Raw genomic sequence first — 24197 nt, 5'->3', positions numbered from 1 at the left:
CATTTCTTCTTATGAAAATACTTAATACAATTATTTTCTCAAAGTTAAGTGAAATGTGACAAAAGACAAGGAAAAACTCAGAATCCACTTTGTTTGAAAACATATATAAAACACATATATGGTGGTTTTTATTTCTACATTTTAAAATATGTGAAAATATAACATTTCATAGACGCCATGGTTGCTCTTCCCCAACAAAAAAATATTACCATAAATATGAACTAAGGCACAGTTGTTCCCGTCCTTCCAGAGATGTAAGGTGAGGTGACTTTGTCAAACCAGATTGATACCATGAACTGATCGTCTGCAACCAGTTATGGAATTCAAAGAACGGAGTCTGCAACACTTTGTTATATATTTACAGTAAACTGCCTTTGGGATTGTCCATGTTATTTTAGCCTTACCCGACTCTGCTGTCTGATTGCCTTTCTTTGATGCTTTTGAATGAGCTGCAATCTTTATGATATAATCTATCTTAAATGTATGTGATCGAATGTTGTACATTGTTTACCCAAAGGCCCAACTAGGGACAAGAGTTAGAAATTAGCAATAGCTATATACTCTTTATGCAGCACACCAATTTCAGGCTCTGTATTGAAACTGTTAAATTGCATTTTCCCTTTTAAATAAATACATTCAAATCAACAGCAGATTAAAAAGTCAATGAAAGTGTTCAAACATGTGACTGTTTAAGCACCTTTTTGAAAATGTCTTTTTTTCTTAGAACCTCCTCTTCATTCGAGGTTGAGATGGCTTAAGTTTTCCATGAAAATGGTGTCTTTAACATCTTTGAAGACCACCTTGATGTTCTCCGTGTCCGTGGCACAGGTGAAGTGGGTGTAGATGGATCTAGGGTGCCCACTGTGCTCCTTCATGTACATTTGTTGGATGAAGTCTTTTGCAGATTTGGCATCACCCTGAGGTCCTGCGGGGTACAAAAGTGGTCAGAATCAGAGGGCTTGCAGCCTGGTCATCTCTCTGCACGACTTACTAGTTGAAGTGAAATCAGATTTAATTTGCTTGTTATCAGAGTAGTGCACATGATTGATTAATACTCGATAACTCAGATTCAATGTTGAAAAGCAAAATAAGGTTGCATGTTTTACCCTTAAATGCTGGGAAGTAGGTTGCCAAATGAGACTGTGTGATTTTCTCCTCCAGTAAGTCAGTCTTGTTCAGGAAAAGGATGGTGGAGGAGTCTTGAAAACACTGGTTTGAGAGGATGGTCTTGAACAAGGCGAGGCTCTCTCTCAGTCGGTTCTGAAGAATGAGACGGGAGTAAGAGGTGTTTAAAAGCTGGGAGCAGGAAAAACTGTTGAGCGCAATTAACATCAAGGCCCCAAAAAATCCAAAGGGTTTGACCTTACTTCATTCGCACTCTCAGAGAGGACTTGATTGTACTCGCTAATGGCAGCCAAAAATATGACAGAGGTGACATCGTCAAAACAGTGGATCCATTTCCTCCTCTCTGAACGCTGACCACCCACATCCACCATCCTAGACATACATGAACAATGATGTAAGAAAAACCCAAAGTTCAGAGGTTTGAAGAAATTGTTTATTTTAGAAATACACATATTTACTTTACGCTGAGCGTTAGCTTCTAAAGGCTAAAATCAAGCAAGAACACAACTAATTTTGTTTTAATTCAAACACAACTCAGCAGTTGAAAACATAAAGATTGTGTTTTATCAGACTTCTTCCAGTAAAACCTCAACTTGTCATTTATGATTTTGGAAAAAAAAAAGAAAAACAAATAAAGCAGGCTAATCAGATTTAGCTGGGATAGTTCAAAAGCTGCGCTAGCTATTTTTGACTGTTTCAATCTCCATGCTAGGCTAAAGGTAATCACATAGTCACATACTGGCCATAGCTTTATTTTAAACTCTCATCTAACTCCTGATAAGAAAAAAAGATGTAAGAGCTTCTCAAACATCAATTGATGTTTGTAAGAGAGCCCTTCTTAAAGTCATTGTTAAAGGAAGAATGTGCAACTTTTGGATCCAGTAGCTGTCGCCTTTGAGCACCAGCATGAAACCAAAACAAAGTGCTGTTTTGCGTTACCTCCGCCATACTGAAGCATCCGCTCGCCTCCAGCGACACACCTCCAACCCCCCTCAACTCGAGTTCACATGTAGGAGTTCAATGCAAGCGGCAGACAAAATTTTCCTTGGCTCGAGCTTCAATTGCCTGTGGCCTGCTATATTGTGCTAGCAGGCTAATGTTAGCGCTCTTTCGTTAGCTCGTAGCTTCAAATTGCACGTAAATTGACACAGAAGGACGTTATCCAAAACTCTTACACGACTTTCAAATAAGCAGTGAATAGATTGTTCTTATTTTCTCTAGTCATTCATTATTGTATCGTTTACCTGATGTAAACATGGCTTCGACAACAACACAGCCAGCGGGACTCACACTTCTCACTCATTGTAGACAGTCATGACTCAGAGAGATATTTACAGAGGATAGACTTGATTTCTGCTGCATTTACGTGTCAAATGTCGCACATCCTTCCTATAAATTAAAATATTTCACCAAAACCAATTTTTTATAAATTGCTCTGTGCCATGTTTTTCCTATAATTTTGCAGTAGCATGGTAATAAAACTAGAATACCCTACCTGAAGATAATGCTTTCAATGTTAAAAGGGTACTCTATGATGCCTGTGGTGGGGATCCTGACCCTCAAGACGTCCTGCTCGGTGGGCACGTATAATGAGGCCGTGATTCTGTCCAAGTCACTCAGGTAACTGAAAAGTTAACAACAATACAACCAGTTTAATATCCTCACGCAAACATGGTTGGACAAGAGTGGACGTAATTCAGAAATGTACATTTGTTATCTCTAATTTAAATTACAAGTCTAAAAACATACTGTTCATTTTGGGTCACGCTTTGTTCCCCTGAAAGACCATTTTTGCTTTATCCAAAAGCTATGAAATACAAATAAAAGACTTACTATTTGGCAGAGTCAGATAACTGGAATTCCCTCCTGCGGTCATAGCACCTTTGAACACCATGGTCATTCCACACACGCTTAATGGCGTCTGCCTGCCAATCCTCCAAAGTAGACACCTTTTCAGCCTCTACTTGGCTCAGTTTCTTTGCATGGCTCTGAAACACACAAACACGAACAGTAGACTTATTTGAACGCAAACTTTCAATCTTTGCCTGACCTATTAATAGACCATCAGCCGGATGAGTACTGCAGTAACAGAACCCCATCCAGAATTTGTTCGACACCAACAAAAACATCGATAGAGTAACTGTAGTTTGCGGATAGATTTTTTTTTTTAACAGTGTTGCGTTGTGGAGGGCAATACGCTATGTTCACTCTGATGTCATGTTCCAGGTGGGAAGGTCAAACGCTGTAATCATTTCCAAGTGGCAAGTTGAGGCGAAAATGGCGCTACACTCTTTGCAGTGATTCAATGAGATCAAATTCTACATGAGACATTAGTGTTGTCTTTTATGATTTTGATCAAGGTCTTACAATATTCTTGTCGTCAAAATAATCGATCTGTAGAGTTTTCATGGCATCGATCAGCGCTTGGATGGCTGTGAAGATGTTCTGAAACACCAGCCGAGTGAAAGCCTTCTTGTCAGCTTCACTGTATCCTCTGCCATGGATGATCCTCATCTGTTTGATAAAAGTGCTCTTCCCACTTTCACCAGTACCTAGGGAAATCAAATGAATGAGACCAAAGCATGAGAAATTGAATAACTTAAAATCAAAACAAGATTACAAGATACCTGTGCCATAATAAAAGAATAAGAGCTCGTTGAAGAAACCCCTCATCTCAATTATGTCCTAATGATGTTACATAACCTACCACATGGCCCTTAGTTGCCACCGCAACCCAAACAGCAATGCATTGTCTAAAACAGACCGACGCTCAGTTTATGCTTGCTAGCTGCTACCTTCCCTTCCTACGCTATCAGATGGCCCCTATCAGCCCCCCCCCCCAACCCAACTTTGTTAACCGAGTGGCAGCAAGAGCCAGGAACACAGGGGTTGTTGTCCACTCACTTTGTGCTCGCTCTCACTGCCCATCGTACCCACACACGAAAGAGAAAAGGGTAAAACAGAAAGGAGAGTCTGTAGAGAAATGTTCGAAAGAAAACAGGAAAGGCAGAGCCAGGGCGAGAAGCCTGTTTGGGCGAGAGCTCATACGTGCCAGGTTGAACTTTTTGCATCTCCCCAAGCCGTTTTTTGTTAGAACAGAAAAGAGTACAGCACAAAAAAACAAAAAAAAAACTGTTAATGAAACTGTTTCTTCATTAGCATGCCCTATGGACACTGAAACACTTCTTGAAATACTAGGCCTAATCTTCATCTGGTGCCTTTTTGAAATTCTGATTTCACTTCCTAAGTAACATTTTGGTACAAGGCATTGTATTATCTCATCAATGTTTGCCCTAATTTGTGGTAGGCGCAGCCCATCCTGCCGTGTCTCCCGACCTACTACCCATTTTGAAACGCTAATAATTACTTCCATTGCCATCGTTAATGCTAATGGGTAAATAGTACACCCTGCCATAATGCCTACTTCTAGTTTCTTCCAATCTGTTGTAAAACCTACAGCACTAATACACATCCGAGTATGTTAGAAGTATTTTTTTCACCTGATTTATAATTACCCCTGCCTGGCACGCAAAGAGAGTCAAAAGCACTCCATGTCAGGCTGTGTGGTGCTCAACCAAATGCATTTGCTGATTCAAAAATTCCACATGTAAATCCCTTTGCCTTATCTTAACCGCAAGAGTCTGGTGCCACATCATACTAATGTGTTTTACGAACTCTGCAAAACCTGGGATTCCTGCTTCCTACTGTGGTATCTAAGATACCTCACTGTGGTAACATCAAAGCAATGCTAGAAATAGAGCATTTATGAAAAAATATATCAATGAGTTGTAGGTAAACAGTTGTCATAGAATATATATATATATTTTTTTTTTACCTAAGCTTTATAGATATATGAACATGGACATTTATTTAGTGGGCCAAACAGAAGTTGTGTCCCTGCATGAAACAGTGTACCGCCTCCTGACCTCCATCAAGGCCAACACAAGTTACATTTTAAAGCTCATGTCTAATGAATTTCTTCCAGCCTAAGCTTTTAAAAATTGGCTGTTTAAGATAGTTCAAGGGGAAAACAAGGCTCATCCAAAGCTCGAATGAGCCGTGATATGTATTGACTTTGAAAAGTGTTGACGCGTCATTGTCGTGTCAAAATGCTGCTCTGAACTGCATGACCCGTTTATTGTTCTTTTATGTTCAGCACTTTTAACTTACCCAACATTTTCTGCACAATTAATTCTGACAAAGGCATTAAAAACAGCCTGCAAGTGTTGTATTGTATGGTTACAATGAACCATTATAGTTCAAAACCCTAATGTGTTACATGCAACAGCACACAAGCTTCAATACACTTGTTTAGTCTCGTGAACAATGCAGCAGTTGATGGAATAAGAAAAAAATGTCTGTACAATAGAACTGGGTCATCAAGTATTTGAGGAATGCAAAGAGTAACTTGTTACTACTTCAAAAGGAACAACAACACATACCAGAGTCTTGCAATATGTGTCTCGGCTTACTCAAAGAAGTGGGGCGCAATGGTATTCAATTTTAGTTTTTTAACAAATACACTGAAGTCCATCCTTTAATTTCAATTATAATACCAACACAATTATATTTCTTAATTGAATAATAACTTCCTCGTCCATTTTTTCTTGGCAATTTCAGACCGAAATATTTCCAAAACTTTTGGAAAATTGATTGACCACTCATTGGAGATTACTTTTTGGTTGTTGTGAAATGTCTCAACAACTATTGGTCGGATTGCAATGAAAACTTGTTCAGACCGTCATGGTCGACAGAGGATAACTCCAAAGACTTTAACCCATCCCCTGACTTTTCCTCCAGCAATAAGATTAGGTTGGTTGGTTTCGATGGAAATATCTTAAAAACCGTGTCATTGATTTGAACTAAAGTGTGCAAAGATATTTTGTTTCTCCAAAGGATAAATCTGAAAAAACTTTTATGATGCCCTAAATTTTCCTCCAGCACCATTATGAGGTTGGAGCTTTTGGTTTAAAGGCAAATTTCTCAACAAATGCTGGATGGATTGCAAGCAGATTTTCAACGGGTACTTGAGGTCCCCATGAAATGAATTCTGAATTTGTTGATCCCTGACTTTACCAGAAGCACTAGTATATGGTTAACCTTTTTTGTTCTTTATGGAAGAGTCTCACAAAGATACCAGTTAGAGGATGAACGATCAAGACTTTACTGACCCCCTGATTTTTCCATTAGCACACATGAGTTTCACTTTAGTAGTTTTGTGATTTTATTTCAACAACTATTGGAAGGAGTGCAATAAAATACAGTAAAGGCAATCACGTCTTCCAGAAGATGAATTACACAGACTCTGTATAACCTTGACTTCAACTTTAGCACCATCATGGGGTTAACAATTTGGGGATTTCGGGGAAATGTCTCAACGACAATTCTATAGATCACAAAGACATTTTGTATAAACATTCATGGGACCATAGGAAGAGAATGTTTCAACATTTAATGGGTATATATATTAATGACATTTTGTAGCCTTTTAAAGTTTCCAGGGGATACCCTGAAGACTTTGTGGTTTCCCTGTAGTTTTTTCTGGCACTAAAATTAGGTTCACATTCATAGTTTTGTGTAAAATTTCTAAAACATTCATGTAATATTAAATATTTCATTGCCCTTTAGTATTAACATTAAGTTAAGTTATGTCTAAACATATTACAGGTAAGTAACTAAGTAAATTCTTCCAAAAAAAACCTCCAATGTTAGCCTGAGCTGTGGCCTTGAAATATATGGTAACATACTGCAATTGACTTTCTATGTTACATTTAAATAGTTGACTTCATCAGTTCTTGTTAAATGATGTTGATTTAATGTTGTTTTGTTAGCTTGTTTTAGAAGATGGAGATGTGCAAGTATATATTTTGTTTTTTTCCAAAACATTTTCAGTTACTACAAGTGAACATGCTAATAAGCAAAAAAAAAAAGAGTAAACTATTAGCTGGCACTTACCTAATAGCAGCAGCTTCACCTGGCGTTTCAAAACAACTTTATCCTGTTTAAGCTGTGCCTCTATAGCCTTGTTTATCCTCTGTTTCTCAGCTTCCTCATCAGACAGGCAGCAGTCAGCCATTTCTCTACGAGTTTACGACCGAGGTTTACATTTACTACGCCACAGCTGACAGAGATTAGTGAAATGAGTGGCTACAGATTTTTCTCGGATCTGATAAGGAGACGCCTGTCCCGGAACAGGTGGGTTGGCGTCAGTCCAGCTCAGGTGCATTTTTCAATTCCTGCTGTGCAAGTGGAGGCGGGCGGAGAAGCAGGCTCTAAGAGAATGAAGGTTATGACCTTATAACCTTCTTATATAAATGTGAGTTTATGTGTACAGCATATACAGTAAATAATAATAATAATATTTATACAGTCTATGGTGTACAGGTTGATGGGCCTCTGAATTTGAGCCTCTTTCCCCAAAATGAGGCAGAGTGCAGGAAGACAAAGGTGAACAGTCTGGAGCAAAACACTGGCAGCATCTGTGAAAATGCATCATATCTATACCGGAGGCTATGACAGTGATTAAGTTATCAAAATCAACTGAGATTTCAAAATCTCATTCGTTAACTTAAAGAGTTAAAGGGGCACTGCACTAATTTCATATGCCTATGGCACTTCCATTGGGTAACCCCAAGGTGACAGATTGTTGGAATAGAAGAAGCTAACGCCCACATTGTCTGCTTCATGTGGGCTATGGAAGAGATCCAAGACGTTTCCCAATTCCTGTCATGCAACTCAAAAACAAATTTTGTTCACACACCCTGCCTAAGTATTGCCCATATATGTCAATCAAACCTCCAGATAGTTACACAAGGTTTCTGTTAACAATTTCCATCAATTTATTATTAATAATAAACTATAATAATGTGATGGTCCACGCTTATTAAATGTGAATAATTTCTGTATTTTTTTTATCAAGGACACGTTGTCATAGTGAAAATGGGGAACCTATACTGAACATTTTTAATCAAAAATAATTTAAAATGTTGCATTTTATTATCAAAGTAATTGTTATTCTGAGTCCCACAACAATGTACAAGTTAAGCTTTGTTAGTTTAAATATTGTCCTCAAACGATGTTTCCCAAAATGCTTTTTTTCCATTCTGAGAAGATTTGTGTCTTAAATTGATCATGGGAGCTAGTAAAGATCATCTGCCAGCGGCCTCCTCACCCCTGTATTCATCTCTTCTCATTACTTTTGCTGCGTGCTGCTGCCACATTACTTTCAGCGTCTGTCCCCCTCCAAAAATAACATTTCTTTGCCACACTATATATCCCTGTGTGCAACACTAAATAGAAATGGACCTCTAACAGAAGTGCTGCTGCAGGCTGCAGCCAGATGGATGCATCACAGAGGAGGATTTCAGGTCCAACACGGCTCCAGATGAGCCGAAGGAGCAGCCAAGAAGATAAAATGCTGAACAAACAGTGTACAGGAGCGGATTCCTAAACACAAATAATGAAAAGAAAAGACAACCCAACAGCAAATCAACAGCAAAATGTCTGTTTATTAATACAATAACATTCAAACACTAAGGCTGCATAAAGAATCTCAGTGACAGTGTATAAATTAAACAGTTCATATTAGGCTGTAATTAGGAGAGAAGGGTTGTGTAAACATTAGTGCCATGGATGTGCTCTCATTAGCTTTTTATTCCCTTTAACAGCGCGTGAATTAAGAACAAGAACGCATTAGTTAAGTACCTCAGAGATTATTTAACACAAGAGTTCTTTCTTCAGCAGTTAGCCTTTCAACACTGACCTCGATGCAAGTGAAGGTGAAAAAAAAAAAAAACACTCTTACTGTACTGTACCATGTGATATTTACAATACGCACTGAATTAAATAATCCTTCAAGATCATAAAAGCAATTCTAAAAAAAATTATACAAAAATAGACCCTGAATCGAAGAACAATTTATTCTACGGCTTTCACAAGTAAAAGGAATGCTTAAGTAGCAGAAACAGTAGGATTCCCTTTGAAATGTGTGTTCAATTACGTAACAATTCATTAATGTTGTGCTCATAGAAAGTGAATAATGCAATGATTAATGCCATCATGGACGAGTGTACAAAGTCTGGTGAGACTAAGAATGAGGTTATGGAAATATAATACCCAAGTAAGAGAAGTACAAGCATACAGAATGTAGGCATATGTACAAATGTAGAGAAACGTACAGTGTGCAAATGAAAATCAGTGTCATTAGTGTTCATCTTGACTGGTTTCCCATTGGTTAAAGGCACAGACTACATTTAGGTGGTCAAAACTGTTTTAACTAAAATAACTACTTGTGTCAATGATTTGAGCTGCTGCATTGCAGTTAGTCTACTTTCACCTCCACAGATTCCCTTAAGATAAAACCTGGTACATTTAAAGTTTACAGAGCCATTCAACACCAGTGAAATACTTTACCCCCCATTCTCGATCCATCCATGTGCATTTATACTGTTACTGCTCCGAAATGTTCACAAAGAGCTCCATACATTTCAGAGCGCTCCCCTATAATAGATTCCTCACTAAGGCAGCACTTTAATTGTCAGGACACACTTCATTATAGCCAGAGACATCCATTTCCAAAGAGCCTAACAGGAAAATTTGAAATACACCAGTAGTAAAGTCATTTGGCGACAAGCTCTGTAGCTTCTCAATTTCCTGTTTAGGATTTCAGTGTTCAGCGGCAGTGTGAGGCAAACTGAATCACTGCAGGGCTCTCCTGGCTGCCAGCTGTACACACAACGATTGAATTACAGCAGCAACAAACTGCCGTCTTAAACCAGATTGTAGTCTTCTAGGTTGCCCTGCAAGATGTGGTCCTTCACCGCGCAGAAGACAAATCGAATGTTGTCTGTGTCTGTGGCGCAGGTGAAGTGGGAGTAGATGATTTTTTTCTCGTTGGGATTGAGACTCACAAACATATCTAAGATGAAATCTTTCCCGGCTTTCACATCCTGCTGGGGACCTGGCAGAAAGAGGCGGAGGGGCAAAAACACAGCACATTAAAGTCAGTATAGTGTTTTTAGTGAGCAGATAAAAGCTTCAAAATATATAAGACAGCCTGGCACTGTTGTATAAAATGCTCGCAGAAGATTTAGGTGAGGCTTTTGAAAGATGAAATAAGACAGACCTCCGCTCACAGATTCAAAGGTAGCTTCAAATGCAATAAAACACACGTTTGTTACAACCTCACTGGATTTACAGTGCTTCGCATAAGAATTCCCCCCTTTGTGCTTTTTCACATTGTACAGAGTTACAGTGTGGAATAACAAAATACTTATTCGGGCTTTTTACTGTTTAAATAAAAGCAGTTTAAAAAGCAGACATCTGTTGGATGCACTAGTTCAGTCGAAGTCGAATACTGTAGCTGTAGTTGGGATTCACAGCGAATCGCTCCAGAGTTTTCATAGTTTTGTTAGAATATCATTAAATATCCAAACTCCCAAAACTCCACAGTAATTTATTTCAAAAGTTGGCTAAACACTGGCTCCACACTCAACGGTTATCAAATCTTAACCGGTTTTAAAAACGCGGGAGACCACAGAGATAAGGACAATTTCAACCGATTTTTTACATTATAATCCTCCGAACGCACACACTAGGCGACTCAGCCAGACCGGGAGACCACACACCTGCAGTTTGAAGTAAGATTTCACAGACACGAGATCTCAGAGAAACTCGCGCGATCAAACGTGACTTCAGCAAAATCTGAAAATATGGAATGCATGTTTGATATTTACGATTCCAGATCGCGGAGGCTCCGACTCGATGGGGAGCAGTAAAATAATCGTAGTGACACCACACATTTGAGGATTCCTACGACAGGCCTCCATTCAGATCCTTGGGGGGGGGGGGGGGTGGGGGTAAACACACTACACTAAAATAGTATAGTGTGTTGCCAGTTTAACATTGACATGCATTAGCCGCTATAAGCTTCTAGTAATACCAGACCATGCTGGGCTGTAGCAGCAAACCCAGAGTTTATTGAATTATGAAAGGGTGTGATTTATTTATGCATCCAAATTCTTTTTCTTTAAGACTGAGGTTGAATTATTGTTTATTATTTTGTGTCACTTTGGTTTGTTTACCAAGATTTCCTGTGTCTTCAAAGACAGAGGAGTTTGATTGAGCTTCTCTTGTTTTCTTGTCAATCATAAACAGAATAGAGCTGAGATGCAGACTGGATCCATTTCCTCTTACCATCATACTCGGGGAAGTAGTCGACCAAATGTGAGTGCATGATTTTCTCTTCCAGCAAATCGATCTTGTTCAGGAACAGCATGACTGAGGAGAATTTGAACCACTCGTAGTTGATGATTGTCCGGAACAAGGCCATGCTTTCCTCCATGCGGTTCTTGAAAAAACACATGACACAAACGTCTTAGCATGAGCAGCATTGTGAAATCAGACACAGCATTTGACAGCAGCAGTGAATGTCTGTTTGAGAAAAATTCAATTGGCTGTAATCTCATCAAGTGAACAATCCTTGCTGAGAGGTGCACTTTGGCTGCTGAAGAGAGTGACTTAAGAGCTCCCCCTGCAGGTTAACCGTGCATACTGCAGCAAGGGGGAGTCGAGATGAAGGTTTATCATTGTGACCAGAAAGAGAGAGAAGAAAAAAAAGAGTGACACCAGCCTAGTGCTAGACTGGGTAGACATGTAGGTCATCATCTTCACCTTACATGTTTGGCCTTACAAAACAGAAGCAATGTCCCTTTGCGTCCCTCCTGTTATTGTTTTGTTTATCCCCAAGTGAGCTCATTCCTCTCCCATGTGCAGACTCATAACACAGGAAGAAATGAGTGACTAATTGTTAGAGATTATTTTGCAGGCAGCATCCTGTTGTTTACCTCATTTGCAGACTCAACGAGGACCTGATCGTACTCGCTGAGCGCCACCAGAAACATGATGGAGGTGACATTTTCAAAGCAGTGGATCCACTTCCTCCTCTCTGAACGCTGGCCACCCACATCCACCATCCTACAGACACAAGTGTAAGCATTTTTTTTAAAAAACAAAAACAAACAGAAGGACCCATCACACCACAGTTTTGTTCGTTGAATGTAGCTCTAGGAACCATGACGTGCACAATATAATGAGAGGTTTTAGAGGATTGATCATAAGAAACAGAAGAAGAGCTGACACTAAAGAAGATTATCCCCTTACTCAGTATACATTAATGCTCCAGAGCATAGATCACACATGCAGCCTACAATGACCAATATCTCAAATTAAATCTTATTTTATATTTTTGTGCCAAGTTTTATCCGTATCATTGTCATAACCTTACAGTTTTCACATTTTTAAAGACTTTGTGATTTTACCAAATTTCCATGAGAACCAGAAAACTATCAGCCCTTTTACTGTGTCTTCAAGGTTATATTCCAACTATAGAAATGTTCACTCCTATATAATCCTTTCGGTTCAAAAGGAGACATTTCACTTTTTTAAGACCCCTCTAAACAGCCAACTTCATGTTAATCATTCTGACGGAGACATACTGGTAACTAACCTACGACTTAAATATAAGACAATGGGCCTCTGAAAGTGAAATGCTTCGTGGGAAAGCTATGCCTAAACCAGAAAAAACAAAAGAAACAAGTCTTCACACTTTCAAACTCGTGTCTGTATTTCCTCATAGGAAGGATGTGCAACATTTCACAATAAAGCAGAAATCAAGTGTATCCTCTGTAAATGTCTCTCTGAGTCGTGACTGTCTACAATGAGTGAGAAGCGCGAGTCCCGCTGGCTGTGTTGTTTTTAGAGCTGTGTTTACATCAGGTTTACATGGACGTGGTGTCCAGCTGTTTACGTCAAGGACTAGAAAAAAGAAGAATCTGCTCACTGCTTATTTTAATGTCACATTTTTAGATCACAATCATTCTGTTTGAATTTACATGTGAAGCTACGGGCTGACTGAAGAGCCCTGATGTTAGCCCGCTAACACAACGATGCAGCCTACAGGCTATTGCAGCTCGAGCAAAAAGACAATTTTGTCCGCAGCCTGCGCTTGACTCCTTCTAGCAAACGTGAAGGGAGGGGGGTTGGAGGTGTGTCACTAGACGAGAGCGGAGGCTTCAGTATAGCTCTGTAGGTCTTTAAAGGCTTTATATGCGATTTTTCACACTTAAATATAATAGAAATCAAGTATCTCCTCTGAAAATAACTCTGTGAGTCATGACTGTCTACAATGGGTGTAACACCCGAGTCCCGCTGTCTGTGACGCTTTCAGTTTGTTTACATCGCCGGGACGGCCGGCCGACTCCTCCCCTCGCGTATAAAAGTTGTTTAATTGAGGGACTAGAGAAAAGAAGAATAACATAGTGTACTCACTGCTTATTTGAATGTCACGTAAGCGTTTCTAGATCACGCTCATTTCAGGTAAATTTACATGCAGTGTGAAGATACGAGCATAATAAAGATCGTTAGCATTAGCATGCTAACACAACAATGCAGCGCGAGATGTTTTGGTTTCATGCTGGTGCTCAAGGGCGACATCTGCTGGATCAAAAAATCGCATTTAAAGCCTTTAAGTCTTGAATTACCATAAAATATATTCTGATAAAAAGTAAATCTACATACTGACAAAAAACCTGAAATTCTCTGATATCAGATTTTATTGATGTTGGCCACCAACACCCCTAAGAGCTCCAGGACTGTTTATGAAGTCAGCTGCAGTAAAACAACTACAACATAAAGTCTAACAGCATCATGGAACACTCACCTGAACACCACATTCTCCATGTCGAAGGGGTACTCTAAAATACCCGTCGTGGGCACTCTGACCCTCAGGACATCCTGCTGGGTCGGCAGATAAGCAGACTCGGTAATTCGGTCCAAGTCGCTCAGGTAGCTATCGACAAGGAAGGACAACATAGAGGTCAGAAAACGAAAAAAAAAAAAACGGTAAGATAGAGAGATGTGGAACCAGCATGAGAGGAAAATATGACATTTATTGAGAAATACTGGAAATAGAGATGTTTCTGATTAAGCCAATTCACAATCATTAATTCTGTGGTGAAGATTGAAATGCTGTTTCTTTGCTTTAAGCCATTTGTCAACGGCCTTAAATGGGATGTTCACTGAACCCGAGCCTTCTGAGTGCATTAAACAGACAAAAGGCAGATGAAACAGTGGAAACTATTTGGCAACGTGAGACAAGTTTCTGTTTCCACTCACTATTTGGTCGAGTCGGAGAGCTGGTATTCCCTCTTCCGATGGTAACATTCCTGAATCCCCGGATCACTCCACAGGCTCTTGATGGCATCCACATAAGGGTTGGTTAACGTTGTGACTTTCTCCACATGAACCTCGCCGACAATTCTGGCGTTTGCCTGAAAAACAACAGACAACAGACTCTTTCAGAGACGCATTCAAAAACAGGGAGATTTAAGATGACATGTTCTATTTCGTATCTTTTTAATTTGATCAGAATGTAAATGAAGTTCTGTTTTTAAGTTGTTTTTTTTTTGGATGATAGACAGAAGGAACGTGATGATGTCATTAGGTTACTAAGCATTTATCTCCAGCTAGAGATGTGGAATCTTATCAATCGGGGGAAAAACATTTATGCTTAACTCTTCTTTAACTGACTTTGGAACCAGATGATCACCTAGTTCTTATTTTATTTTCTCTGGTAGGGCTGGGAATCTTTGGGTGTCCCATGAATCGATTCCGATTCTTGGGGTCACGATTCGATTCAGAATCAATTTTCGATTAGAAACTATTCTGGATTCATGATTTCAAAGTCTATTTTTGAATGAGTACATACTTCAGGATCTACTCCAGTCATCTGTGAGACTGGCTGAATTTCTTGCTGCTCCATCTTGGCATTCTACTGAGTGAAAGAGCTAGCCTTAGCACTTAGCAGGGAGTGACTGATTAGCCAAAAAAAACATTATTTTTGGAAGTCATGAATCTATTTAAAATCTCAGAAGATAAGAATCTCTATTTCTACATCAAACGTTTTTTTCCCCCACCCCTATTGCAGATTGTCTATTTCTATGTAGATGTGGGTTTCATGACTTCCCTTTTGTGCAAGACTCCCACACTGCCACCATTTTCTCTCATGTCTGAGTGTGTTCAACAGGTGACTTCCTCTGTGCAATAAAAAAAAAAACCTGTTCTCTGAATTAGCAGTTATGCCAGCTTTAAATGATCTGGCACAACAAATAAACATCGGCTACTGACCTCGGTTCACGCTGCATTATTTGCCGATGTGCCGGTGTCTGTTAACTGGGTCAACATTGGCTGACACTGACACCCTATCACAAAGCAATCTCTCAGGCAAAATATTCTTTGAAAAAAAACTGCACAAGCTTTACTTTCTTTATAATAATTGAATGGGTGAACGATTTATCTCAGTCCGCTTCCTTATGTGTCAATAATCAGTTCGATTGCTTTCACAGACTGTAAAATAGAGTATCTTGACGGGCATCAGTTCTCGATGTTCTGATCGCAACCTCCTGAAGTACTGTAGTACAAAAGAAGATTGTGACCCTGCCTAATACAAATATCCAGGAGCTGCCATCTAATGCTTTTCACAAACTATAAATGGGTGTGACCAGTTTATTATACCACCCTAAACTCCAATAAAACCAACACTATCTGATCTATCGTATCTGTAAACATAATAGAAGTTGTTCACCTTTGCTTCTTTTTATGATGTTTTGTCAGACTGAAACCGCAACCATAAAACTGGATATGTGTGTTCAAAACATCCTCAGAAATGTTTTATTTTTAGATACATCTTATGACATTTCCGGGGGAAGCCATTCCCTCAAGTGCCTTCGCGTTTCGGTGCATCTTTTAAAATCGATCTCATGGCTCCTGCTTCAGCACTCTCATGCACCCACTCAGAAGAAGCATTGAAAAAAGGGATCCTTCCAAGCCGCTGTGCAGGCCCACGTTTTATTTGAACTGCTTTTAAACTTCTCACAGCGGAGTTTTCTCACTTACTGAGATCAAACAAAAAACTAAATCAGAGCATACCAACTCTGCATACGCATTTACCATAACAACCTGTTTGCTAAGCCCCGCCCTCTCTTTATTGACATTGCTGAACCTGTGAAGCTTTTGTTCTCAAGCAGCAAATATTCAGTTTACGATTCCCCTTTTGAGAAATTGATATCTTGACTTCAGAGGTAGACGAATGCTGGACTCTTATTCTTAACTTGAGTTGAATTCACAATGATACCGACTGTTGGCCTTCTCTATCATCTGTAGCTACAGAATTATGCTAACTTTAGCTCCATTAATCCTAGAAAATATGACCTTGATTGACAGAAACATAGCAATCTTACTAAAAGACTGAAGCTACAGCTCAGCAGTGTAGAGCTAGCTAGCCCTTTAAGGATAATAAGGAGAAATGTCAAGGCTATTATAGACAGCGATCAATGTATGATTACAATTACTACAGGATGCCATTTGAAAGAGTAATGACCCAGGTGTTTATTGAATGTTATACCATCTTGGATTGCTGAAATGAAAATTTTCCCACAAAAAGGAGCAGGTGAGCTGGTAATGTTACATTACACTCCAGCTTCAACACATGGAGAGGATAATGTACAGTGGAAGTTATGGTAGTAGACAATAAACCCCAACAGGGTGAAACAAGCCTGCCTTCTACGCAGCTACTTACTAAAAAAAAAAAACCCATTATTTTCACACATAGTCTAATGCACTTTCTTTTTCCCCACAGTTTTAAAGGACTCAGTTTGACTTCATGTCTTCTGTCAGTGTTTGATGAATAATGTTTCAATAAAAAATTCTAATAAAATGTCATTCAGTCCTCCAGAATCTGAGACCAGGACTGCCTCCGTAGCAACAGTTTAAAAAAAAAATTCACAGTGACTTATTTTCTTACAGATGGACCAGGATGTATATCTTAGTTTGTTAGCTAGATGCTAACACATAATGGAAATCGCCAGTATCAGGCTAACATATTTAGCATGGTGATCATAGTTACTTTAAGTGAATTGATCCTTTATCAAACAATGTTTAGTAAAACAGGCTGTGATGCTCAAATCGTTTTTTTAAGCATCACTGCAGTCTGTTGTCACCGACACTAAAGCGTTCTTCTTCTCTTGTTATTTAATGGCGGTTAGCAAACAGCTGAACAGGGTGCACTAAAGCAACCGTGGTGGTATCCCGTTACAGCCAGGCACCGCTAAAAATAACGAGAACATATTTTCTCCAAGATGAGATAAAAGTTGCATGAACATGAACACTAATATATATTTTTTTTTACAAATGAATGATTGAATATTTGACAATCACGACCCATTTCTAGTAACTAACCAATCAGAATTGGGTATTCAACAAAACAGTGTAATAACGGGAACTTTTCTGACCTACAGGCACTCTGCATTCCAGTGCTTATCTCTACAAGCTAAGTGACAAACTGTGTCAAACTGCAAGTGAGTCACCTCACTCAAGAGTCAGAGTCAGAAAGAAGTGTAACACATGTCCTGATTGAGACTTGGTTAATGGTGCCAGTGGTCCAAGATAGCCACATGGACAACCGTCACACCTCTAGGGTCATTATGTCCATATTCTGTATATTATCTGTAAACTAGTATAGCCTGCTCACTGCACCTTACATCTGTAGATTTTGTAATTACTTGTACATAGCACAGATTCTTGCACTTTCTGCTTATTTGCACTTCTGGTGAGATGCCAAACCTCATTTCGTTACTCTATGCTTGTATATGTGTAATGACAATAAAGTTGAATCTCATCTCATCTCATCTCATTACAGGAAGTAAACTTTCTCTTCCTTGCCTGGAACTTGGAACCTGGAAAATATGATACAGTCGTTCGCCAGAAAATGACAGTGAATAATAAAAAAGTTCAACATCTGCATGACGGGGACAGATTCCCGTATTATTAAAGAGGAATTCTTTGTCATAGACAAGGCTCAGGAGTGCCTGTCTTAACATGCCTGTAGTGTAACATTACGTGTCTTTTCCATAAATAGACGAAGCTCTGTGACAGCAGCACTGCAAAACTAAACACGGTTGCAAATTACCAGAAGTGCTTCACCCTGAACACACACCACAGGCCCTGTCATTGTCTGAGACAGTGAACCTCACTCTTGCTTCTGTGGTACAGTGTGTGGTAATACTATTTCTCAATCCGTTTCTGTGTGTAAGGAAGTAAGGACAAAGACGCCACAGTCAGGTCTACCTTGTTGTTTTCATTCTTGTAGGGGATCTGTAATGTGCCCATGGCCTGGATCATGGCCTGCATGGCGGTGAAGATGTTCTGGTAGACCAGCCTGGTGTAGCCTCTCTTGTCCTCGTCAGAGTATCCGCGGCCGTGTATGATCCTCATCTGCTTTATGAAAGTGCTCTTCCCGCTTTCACCAGTTCCTAAACACAGACAAACACATATTACTACTTTACACACGCACATATGGGGATTTCCATTCTCTATCTGTGGCAATCAGTTATGTTATAATCTAAGAACAGCTAACGTTTTTTATTGCCTAGTTAAAAAAGAGGCATCTGGGCATTGTAGTTTTTAGTGAACAATCCTCATCACAACTACGTTTTGTACTTGTTTGGGGGGTTTTCAGAGTCAGATAGATGGACATCAGACATTTACTACAGCGGGGCTGTGTATATAAGATCTGCTTGAAATAAACAGTATCGTTACAGTCGTGGTAGCAATAGAAAAATAAACCAAGTTTTAAATGTATTTTCAGCCGTGAGAGCAACACAGCACCATGGACAGCTATATCAGACTTACTGCATCACCTTTTCAATCCATCCTGAAATACCTCAACAGGTACAGAATAACAGGCAATTCAAATCGGTGCGAATCCAAACAATCTTTGGTAACCCCCTGACCTCATCTCTAGTGTTACCAAGAAGTTCACATCGTGGCTTTCATGTCTGTTAAACTTTTACCAAACAGCTGGATCGGGGATTGTAATAACTTTGATGAATTGTATCCTAGTTTTGCCGTGTTTCTGGACGTTGGACTTAATGGTAAAAAAAAGGTGAGGCTTTATAGGTCGGATAAAATCAGTTGTATATCTGAACCAGTTCCACTGCAACACCTGTTTGTTGGCCGTTTGCCTGGCAAACCGAGTGGCGTCCAAAATGGCCATGTGGGGGTGCCTTTAAAAGCGCCTACCTTCTCTCAACAAAACAAATAAAAACCATTCCGGACCAGAATCAAAACTTAGAAGAAGGACATACTGGCTGCTGCGTTGCTTCCGGGTAAAAACAGCACATCTACAGAGAGTATTTCCTTAATGTCTGATGAAATAGTAAGGTCATTTTAGGATTTCATTCAGTAGATATCTTAGATATTGCTCTTATAAGCTACATTAGGGTGTCAAATATGAAGGTGCTACTTGTTAGTAATAATTGTTGGGTTTCATCTCTTCATGCGATCTGCCGATGCCATGAGAGCAACAGAAAGCCACCTGCTGTATCCTTAAACTCTGACAAGTAGTTTATAACATCAGAAGAAAAAAGAAGCGTTGTCTGTAGTGTCTGTGAAGAGGTCCCAAGTCTCACTATTATGCAATCTTGGAATTACTTTTATTACCAGGGTCTGGTTTGTATCCTCTCCTGGGCCTGATGGGACTTGTGTTTATTCTTAGAGACAGGTTTTATAAACAGTGTTTTGTCAACTCACCAGTGACTGCCTGTACCTTTAAAAGATCTTAACTACATGAAGTCGCAGTGTTTTCCGTGCGGCTGATTGAGGTTGGAACAAAAGCATTTACTGGCAACAGCAGAGCGCTTTACAAACGGCAGGAGAGTGAAGTGACAATAAAACTAACCATGACTGTTTTTTTTTGTCATTTAAAAGTGATGAAACATAGAATATACAGTATATTTGAACCCTTGACAGTACTATTCAGAATGATCTAAAGGAAACACGCTTCACAGTATATGTGGCCTTACTGGAGAGCACTGAAGCTTCACGTCCGACTTTTGAACCTGAAAGGGCAGTTACACATTTAGCATGAGTCATTCATTTTTTTTTCTTCTTCAGAGCACAATAACCTCAACCAACGTGACTGTGTGTTACACCTTCAGCTTCGTCACAGCATTGCTAATGCATTCTTTATCGAGTTACACAAATCAAATCTAAGCTCCAGAGATGACACAGCCCCGCACATATGATCTGTCAGCAAAATCTGATGCAATGTAACCGATGAAACTATAGGGAAAGATTAACTCCAGCTCAACGGATTCTAATGCATCAGTAATGAAAAGAATATATACCGAAATATTTTTCCACATGAGTTTATTTAATTTCTCTAAGTTCAGGTAGCTGATACTCCTTCTTTATTTTGGTTTGATTTGATTTTATCTGGAGTGGAGTTTTTTCACCTTGTGGTGCAACACATTAAGTAAATAACCCCAATCTTTCTTACACAACTGGTTATAATGTAGTAATATTTTTCAGCCCACTGTGTTAGAATGTTTCTATTTTTAAATGGTGAGATGTATTGTGACCAGAGACAGCTGCCTTCTTTCTAAAACGCACATTTACTGTTGATATTCAACCTCAAACGCATCATTACACACTTAAGTACTTTCAAGACCAATTAAATAAAGAATTTGGAAATCTATTTATTTATAGCGAAGGAGCTTTGATTTGTTTATAGAGTACTTTGTGGTACATTAAGAATTGCTGTTTTACTTTGAGTAAAACAAGCACTACAACCGTGTAATGGTTTTAAATGTGTCAGTCCTAAAGAGCTATCTGAAGTAAAGTAAAGTACGAATAGTGGAATGTACTTAAAGGAAGACTGCGCGACTTTTTGATCCAGTAGATGTCGCCCTTGAGCACCAGCATCAAACCAAAACAAACTGCTGTTTGACGACACCTCCGCTATTCTGAAGTCTCCGCTCTCCTCCGGACAACACACCTCCAACCCCCTTCAACTCCACTTTGCGCAAAGGAGTTATGAATTACAATGAACCATAATCAAGCACCATGACGCACAAATGTGTCCTCTGCTCGAGCTGCGATCGCCTGTGACCTGCACTGTTGTGTTAGCAGGCTAATGCTAGCACACTTTGGTTAGCTCGTAGCGTCATATTGTATGCTACATAAATTGACACAAAATGAATCGTGATCTAAAGACATCCAAATAAGCAGTGAATAGTCTGTGTTATTCTTCACTTCGCTAGTCCTTGACTAAAACAGCTCTATACGCAAGGCCGTCCCGCCCATGTAAACATGATGTAAACACAGCTCCGACAACAATACAGCTGGCAGGACTCACACTTCTCACTCATTGTGGACAGTCATGACTCAGAGAGACACTTACAGAGGATACACTTGATTTCTTGAAATGTCGCACATCCTTCCTTTAAAGTATCAAAAGTATTCATTAGGACAAAGACCCCAATTTAGGATTTCATGTTAATCATGTTAACAGTATGTATCATTGGAAAATGAGCTGTCCCGTGTATGTGTCAGCAGCACTTTGTGTAACTATGATTTCCTGATGATTTTCTTATCTGTTTAGTTCAAATGAGGTCATTTAAGATAAACACACACACACACACCCACACACATGCACGCACACACTGCGACCTCATACCAATGCTTTTGCCCTACTGATAACATATCAAACATACCACACGGCCCGCAGTGGCCACCACAACCCAAACAGCATTGCCAACTCCAACAGATCCAGGCTCTGTTCATGCCAACGCCTCCCTTCACCAGGATTTCTTCAAGTTAGGCCAATTACACCTCGACAAGGCTCAACAATTAGCTCTGCCTCATTTATCATCTCTTGTGACCCCTTGAGAAGGGCGTGATCGCTTATTTGGCAAACACTGGACAATACCACACTGCATATTAAGGAAAGTCAATGCATCAGTACTAACGATCTAATATGCGTATACAGTAACTTCTAATATTATTGTGGACAATTTCAGGGAGAATGATTACTTTGTCTTGAATCTGATTTTGTCGTTATAGTTAAGGGCTTTTAAACTGTTGTTTTTGTAATGTTAGCAGGGTAAAGATTAAGAATAGGTCTTATACCATTACTTTAAAGATTTATCTTTGATTGATTTTATTTTATGGACTGATTTTTGATATGTGAAACCTGAATCATAAGTTATTCTTACTCTTTAATTGAACGTGGAGTAAAAGCACAACAATCAGATGATGGAAAGGAAAATAAAAAAGTTTTCACTAATGTAGAAATATGATCTTATGAGATGTGATCCAAAACGTTCCCATAAAACTGCCAAGTAGTACATTAGGTATTTAAAATGATCTGCTTCTCTGCCATTAGCCTGATGCATTATGGGTACGGTAACATTAGATACTTGATAAACATTCTGCTGATTATTATTGAGTATGTTTATGTACTCAGGATTTTGAGCGCATGGCATTTTGTAATGAGTATTTTGATTCTGTTGCATCACTGGTTTTGCACCAGTACCTCTTGCTGAATGCTTCGTAACACGTCATTGTTTTTAACCACAAACACATCGTCTCATACTTGTGCACTTCAAAGCCAGAGCAAATAAGGATTCTTCCATTTAATATTTGATGAGTTGCTTTATAAATGTCAACACAATGGATGCTCAGTTACTGCTGGGTGGATAGTTAGAACATAACCTGTACTTATTAACATACTGGAGGTACTTATACTTCACTAAAGTATTATTTTTTTTGTGCTTACACAATACACGAGAGATAAAAATCTGATATTTATAACTCACCCACATTGATTTAAGAGCTGTGGTTACCCGACAGGTTTGTATAAACAAACAGTAATAATTGTCTTATAAATAGATTTTTTTTTTTTACATTATATAGCCTAATTGTTCCAATGTGCTAATCCTCACCCAGACAACCTAGAAAATAATCCTTAATGATCTTCACATGTTGATGTATGAAATAAAAATTATTCAAAAAATATAAAAGGAGTTTTAACTCTGAAAGTGGACATATCTGTTATAAGTACTTTTATTTTAGAAAGTAAACTTTATACTTGATCTTTTATGGGTGTCTGCTTCTGTATGTGTGTAGTTCATGTACAGTGTGTTGTTTTGAATTTTGCATATGTATTTTCATAGGCTACATGTAAATATTAACCCTTCTATCTTCAGATTTAACTGTTTTTTTTTTTTTTAATTGTTTAAAAATGATTTGTTTTTCATAAGGATGCAACTTCTTCCACTTTTTCACAGCATTTCTCACCTGTCTATTACAGCATAGTGTTGGACTATTAAAGAAAGACAGGAAACAAAAGAAAAGACAACAGAGGGAAATACAAAAAAAAAAAAAGAGTGTTTTTGTCCGGCCCTCACCGAGCAGTAGGAGCTTGTATTCCCGTCGGGAGTCTTTCTTGTCCCGGCGGAGCTGCCTCTCGATCTCATCGTTGATCCTGCGAGCCTCTTTGGCCTCCGGGCTGAGGCAGCAAGCCCCCACGGAGCTCAGCGTCATTACTCCTGGGTAACACTTCCCCTTCAGAGGCACACACACATTCATAATGTTGGTTATACAGGAATGAAGGAAGAGTCCTGAGTATCCTTAAATCAATAAATGTGGATTAACCCCTCCAGAAATCCCCTCTGCGTACGACAAACACAGCACTCTCTCTCTGGAAACAAGGTTTAACAAATGTACATTTTAAGGAAGTAAAGATAATCCCTCGGCTGTTTGTATTACCTTGTTCCTCCTCTGTGAAGGGGAAATTAAGTTTGTGCAACAACTTCGGAGGACTGAAGCAGCGAGTTTTTTTTTTTTTTTTGGTTATAATCCCTGAGAGCAACAGCTCCGGGCGTGGTGAGCTGAATATGGCGGAGTTTCACTTCATAGCGCTTCAAATTTCAACAAAAAAACTGTGCAAAAAGTCAATGCCGGGCGCAAAAGGAGACTCTCTTCGCGAGTTTTATTTGTCTTTGCCGAGGAAGCTCGGTGTTGTCTTGCTCGGCGTCCTGTTGTGTTGCTCCCCTCTGTGTGTATCCTGGGTGAAGGCAGCAGTGAACCATGTGACTCAGGGCTGTGCTCTGATGGGAAACCGTGTGGGCTCTCGCTATTACATTATGGGAATAAATTTCCGGTGTTGGCTTGTA

General features: G+C 39.3%; 2 protein-coding genes across 2 annotated transcripts; both read right to left on the bottom strand.

Moving 5' to 3' along the window:
• Positions 1-727: 727 nt before the first annotated feature.
• Positions 728-7289, bottom strand: LOC132992037 (guanine nucleotide-binding protein subunit alpha-11-like). Its single transcript, XM_061061132.1, has 7 exons — positions 7081-7289; positions 3493-3677; positions 2959-3113; positions 2621-2749; positions 1368-1497; positions 1107-1260; positions 728-925 (listed from the first exon to the last, which is right to left on the bottom strand). The coding sequence occupies exons 1-7, from the start codon at positions 7199-7201 to the stop codon at positions 735-737; spliced, it is 1065 nt and encodes a 354-aa protein (XP_060917115.1). The 5' UTR covers positions 7202-7289; the 3' UTR covers positions 728-734.
• A 1324-nt stretch (positions 7290-8613) lies between these two features.
• On the bottom strand, positions 8614-24079 carry LOC132992036 (guanine nucleotide-binding protein G(q) subunit alpha-like). The gene is made up of 8 exons (XM_061061131.1): positions 23791-24079; positions 23430-23586; positions 18307-18491; positions 14299-14453; positions 13844-13972; positions 11970-12099; positions 11320-11473; positions 8614-10084 (listed from the first exon to the last, which is right to left on the bottom strand). The coding sequence occupies exons 2-8, from the start codon at positions 23563-23565 to the stop codon at positions 9894-9896; spliced, it is 1080 nt and encodes a 359-aa protein (XP_060917114.1). The 5' UTR covers positions 23566-23586; positions 23791-24079; the 3' UTR covers positions 8614-9893.
• Between the last annotated feature and the right edge of the window lie 118 nt (positions 24080-24197).

This window comes from Labrus mixtus, chromosome 17 (assembly GCF_963584025.1).
Source record: "Labrus mixtus chromosome 17, fLabMix1.1, whole genome shotgun sequence".
Taxonomy (NCBI): domain Eukaryota; kingdom Metazoa; phylum Chordata; class Actinopteri; order Labriformes; family Labridae; genus Labrus; species Labrus mixtus.
Note: the sequence above shows the minus strand (reverse complement) of the source record. Positions and strands in the feature narration are given on the sequence as shown.

What these genes read in the sequence shown, in the direction of transcription:
- LOC132992037 (XM_061061132.1), bottom strand. Translation starts at nt 7,201, where the DNA reads ATGGCTGACTGCTGCCTGTCTGATGAGGAAGCTGAGAAACAGAGGATA. An exon ending in GGTGAAGCTGCTGCTATTAG is followed by an intron (nt 3,678 to 7,080) that starts GTAAGTGCCAGC and finishes TGATTTCCCTAG; the next exon opens with GTACTGGTGAAAGTGGGAAG. An exon ending in ATTGAAAGCATTATCTTCAG is followed by an intron (nt 1,498 to 2,620) that starts GTAGGGTATTCT and finishes ATGTATGTCTAG; the next exon opens with GATGGTGGATGTGGGTGGTC.
- LOC132992036 (XM_061061131.1), bottom strand. Translation starts at nt 23,565, where the DNA reads ATGACGCTGAGCTCCGTGGGGGCTTGCTGCCTCAGCCCGGAGGCCAAA. An exon ending in ACAAGAATGAAAACAACAAG is followed by an intron (nt 14,454 to 18,306) that starts GTAGACCTGACT and finishes GTTGTTTTTCAG; the next exon opens with GCAAACGCCAGAATTGTCGG. An exon ending in CTCTCCGACTCGACCAAATA is followed by an intron (nt 13,973 to 14,298) that starts GTGAGTGGAAAC and finishes CCTTGTCGATAG; the next exon opens with CTACCTGAGCGACTTGGACC.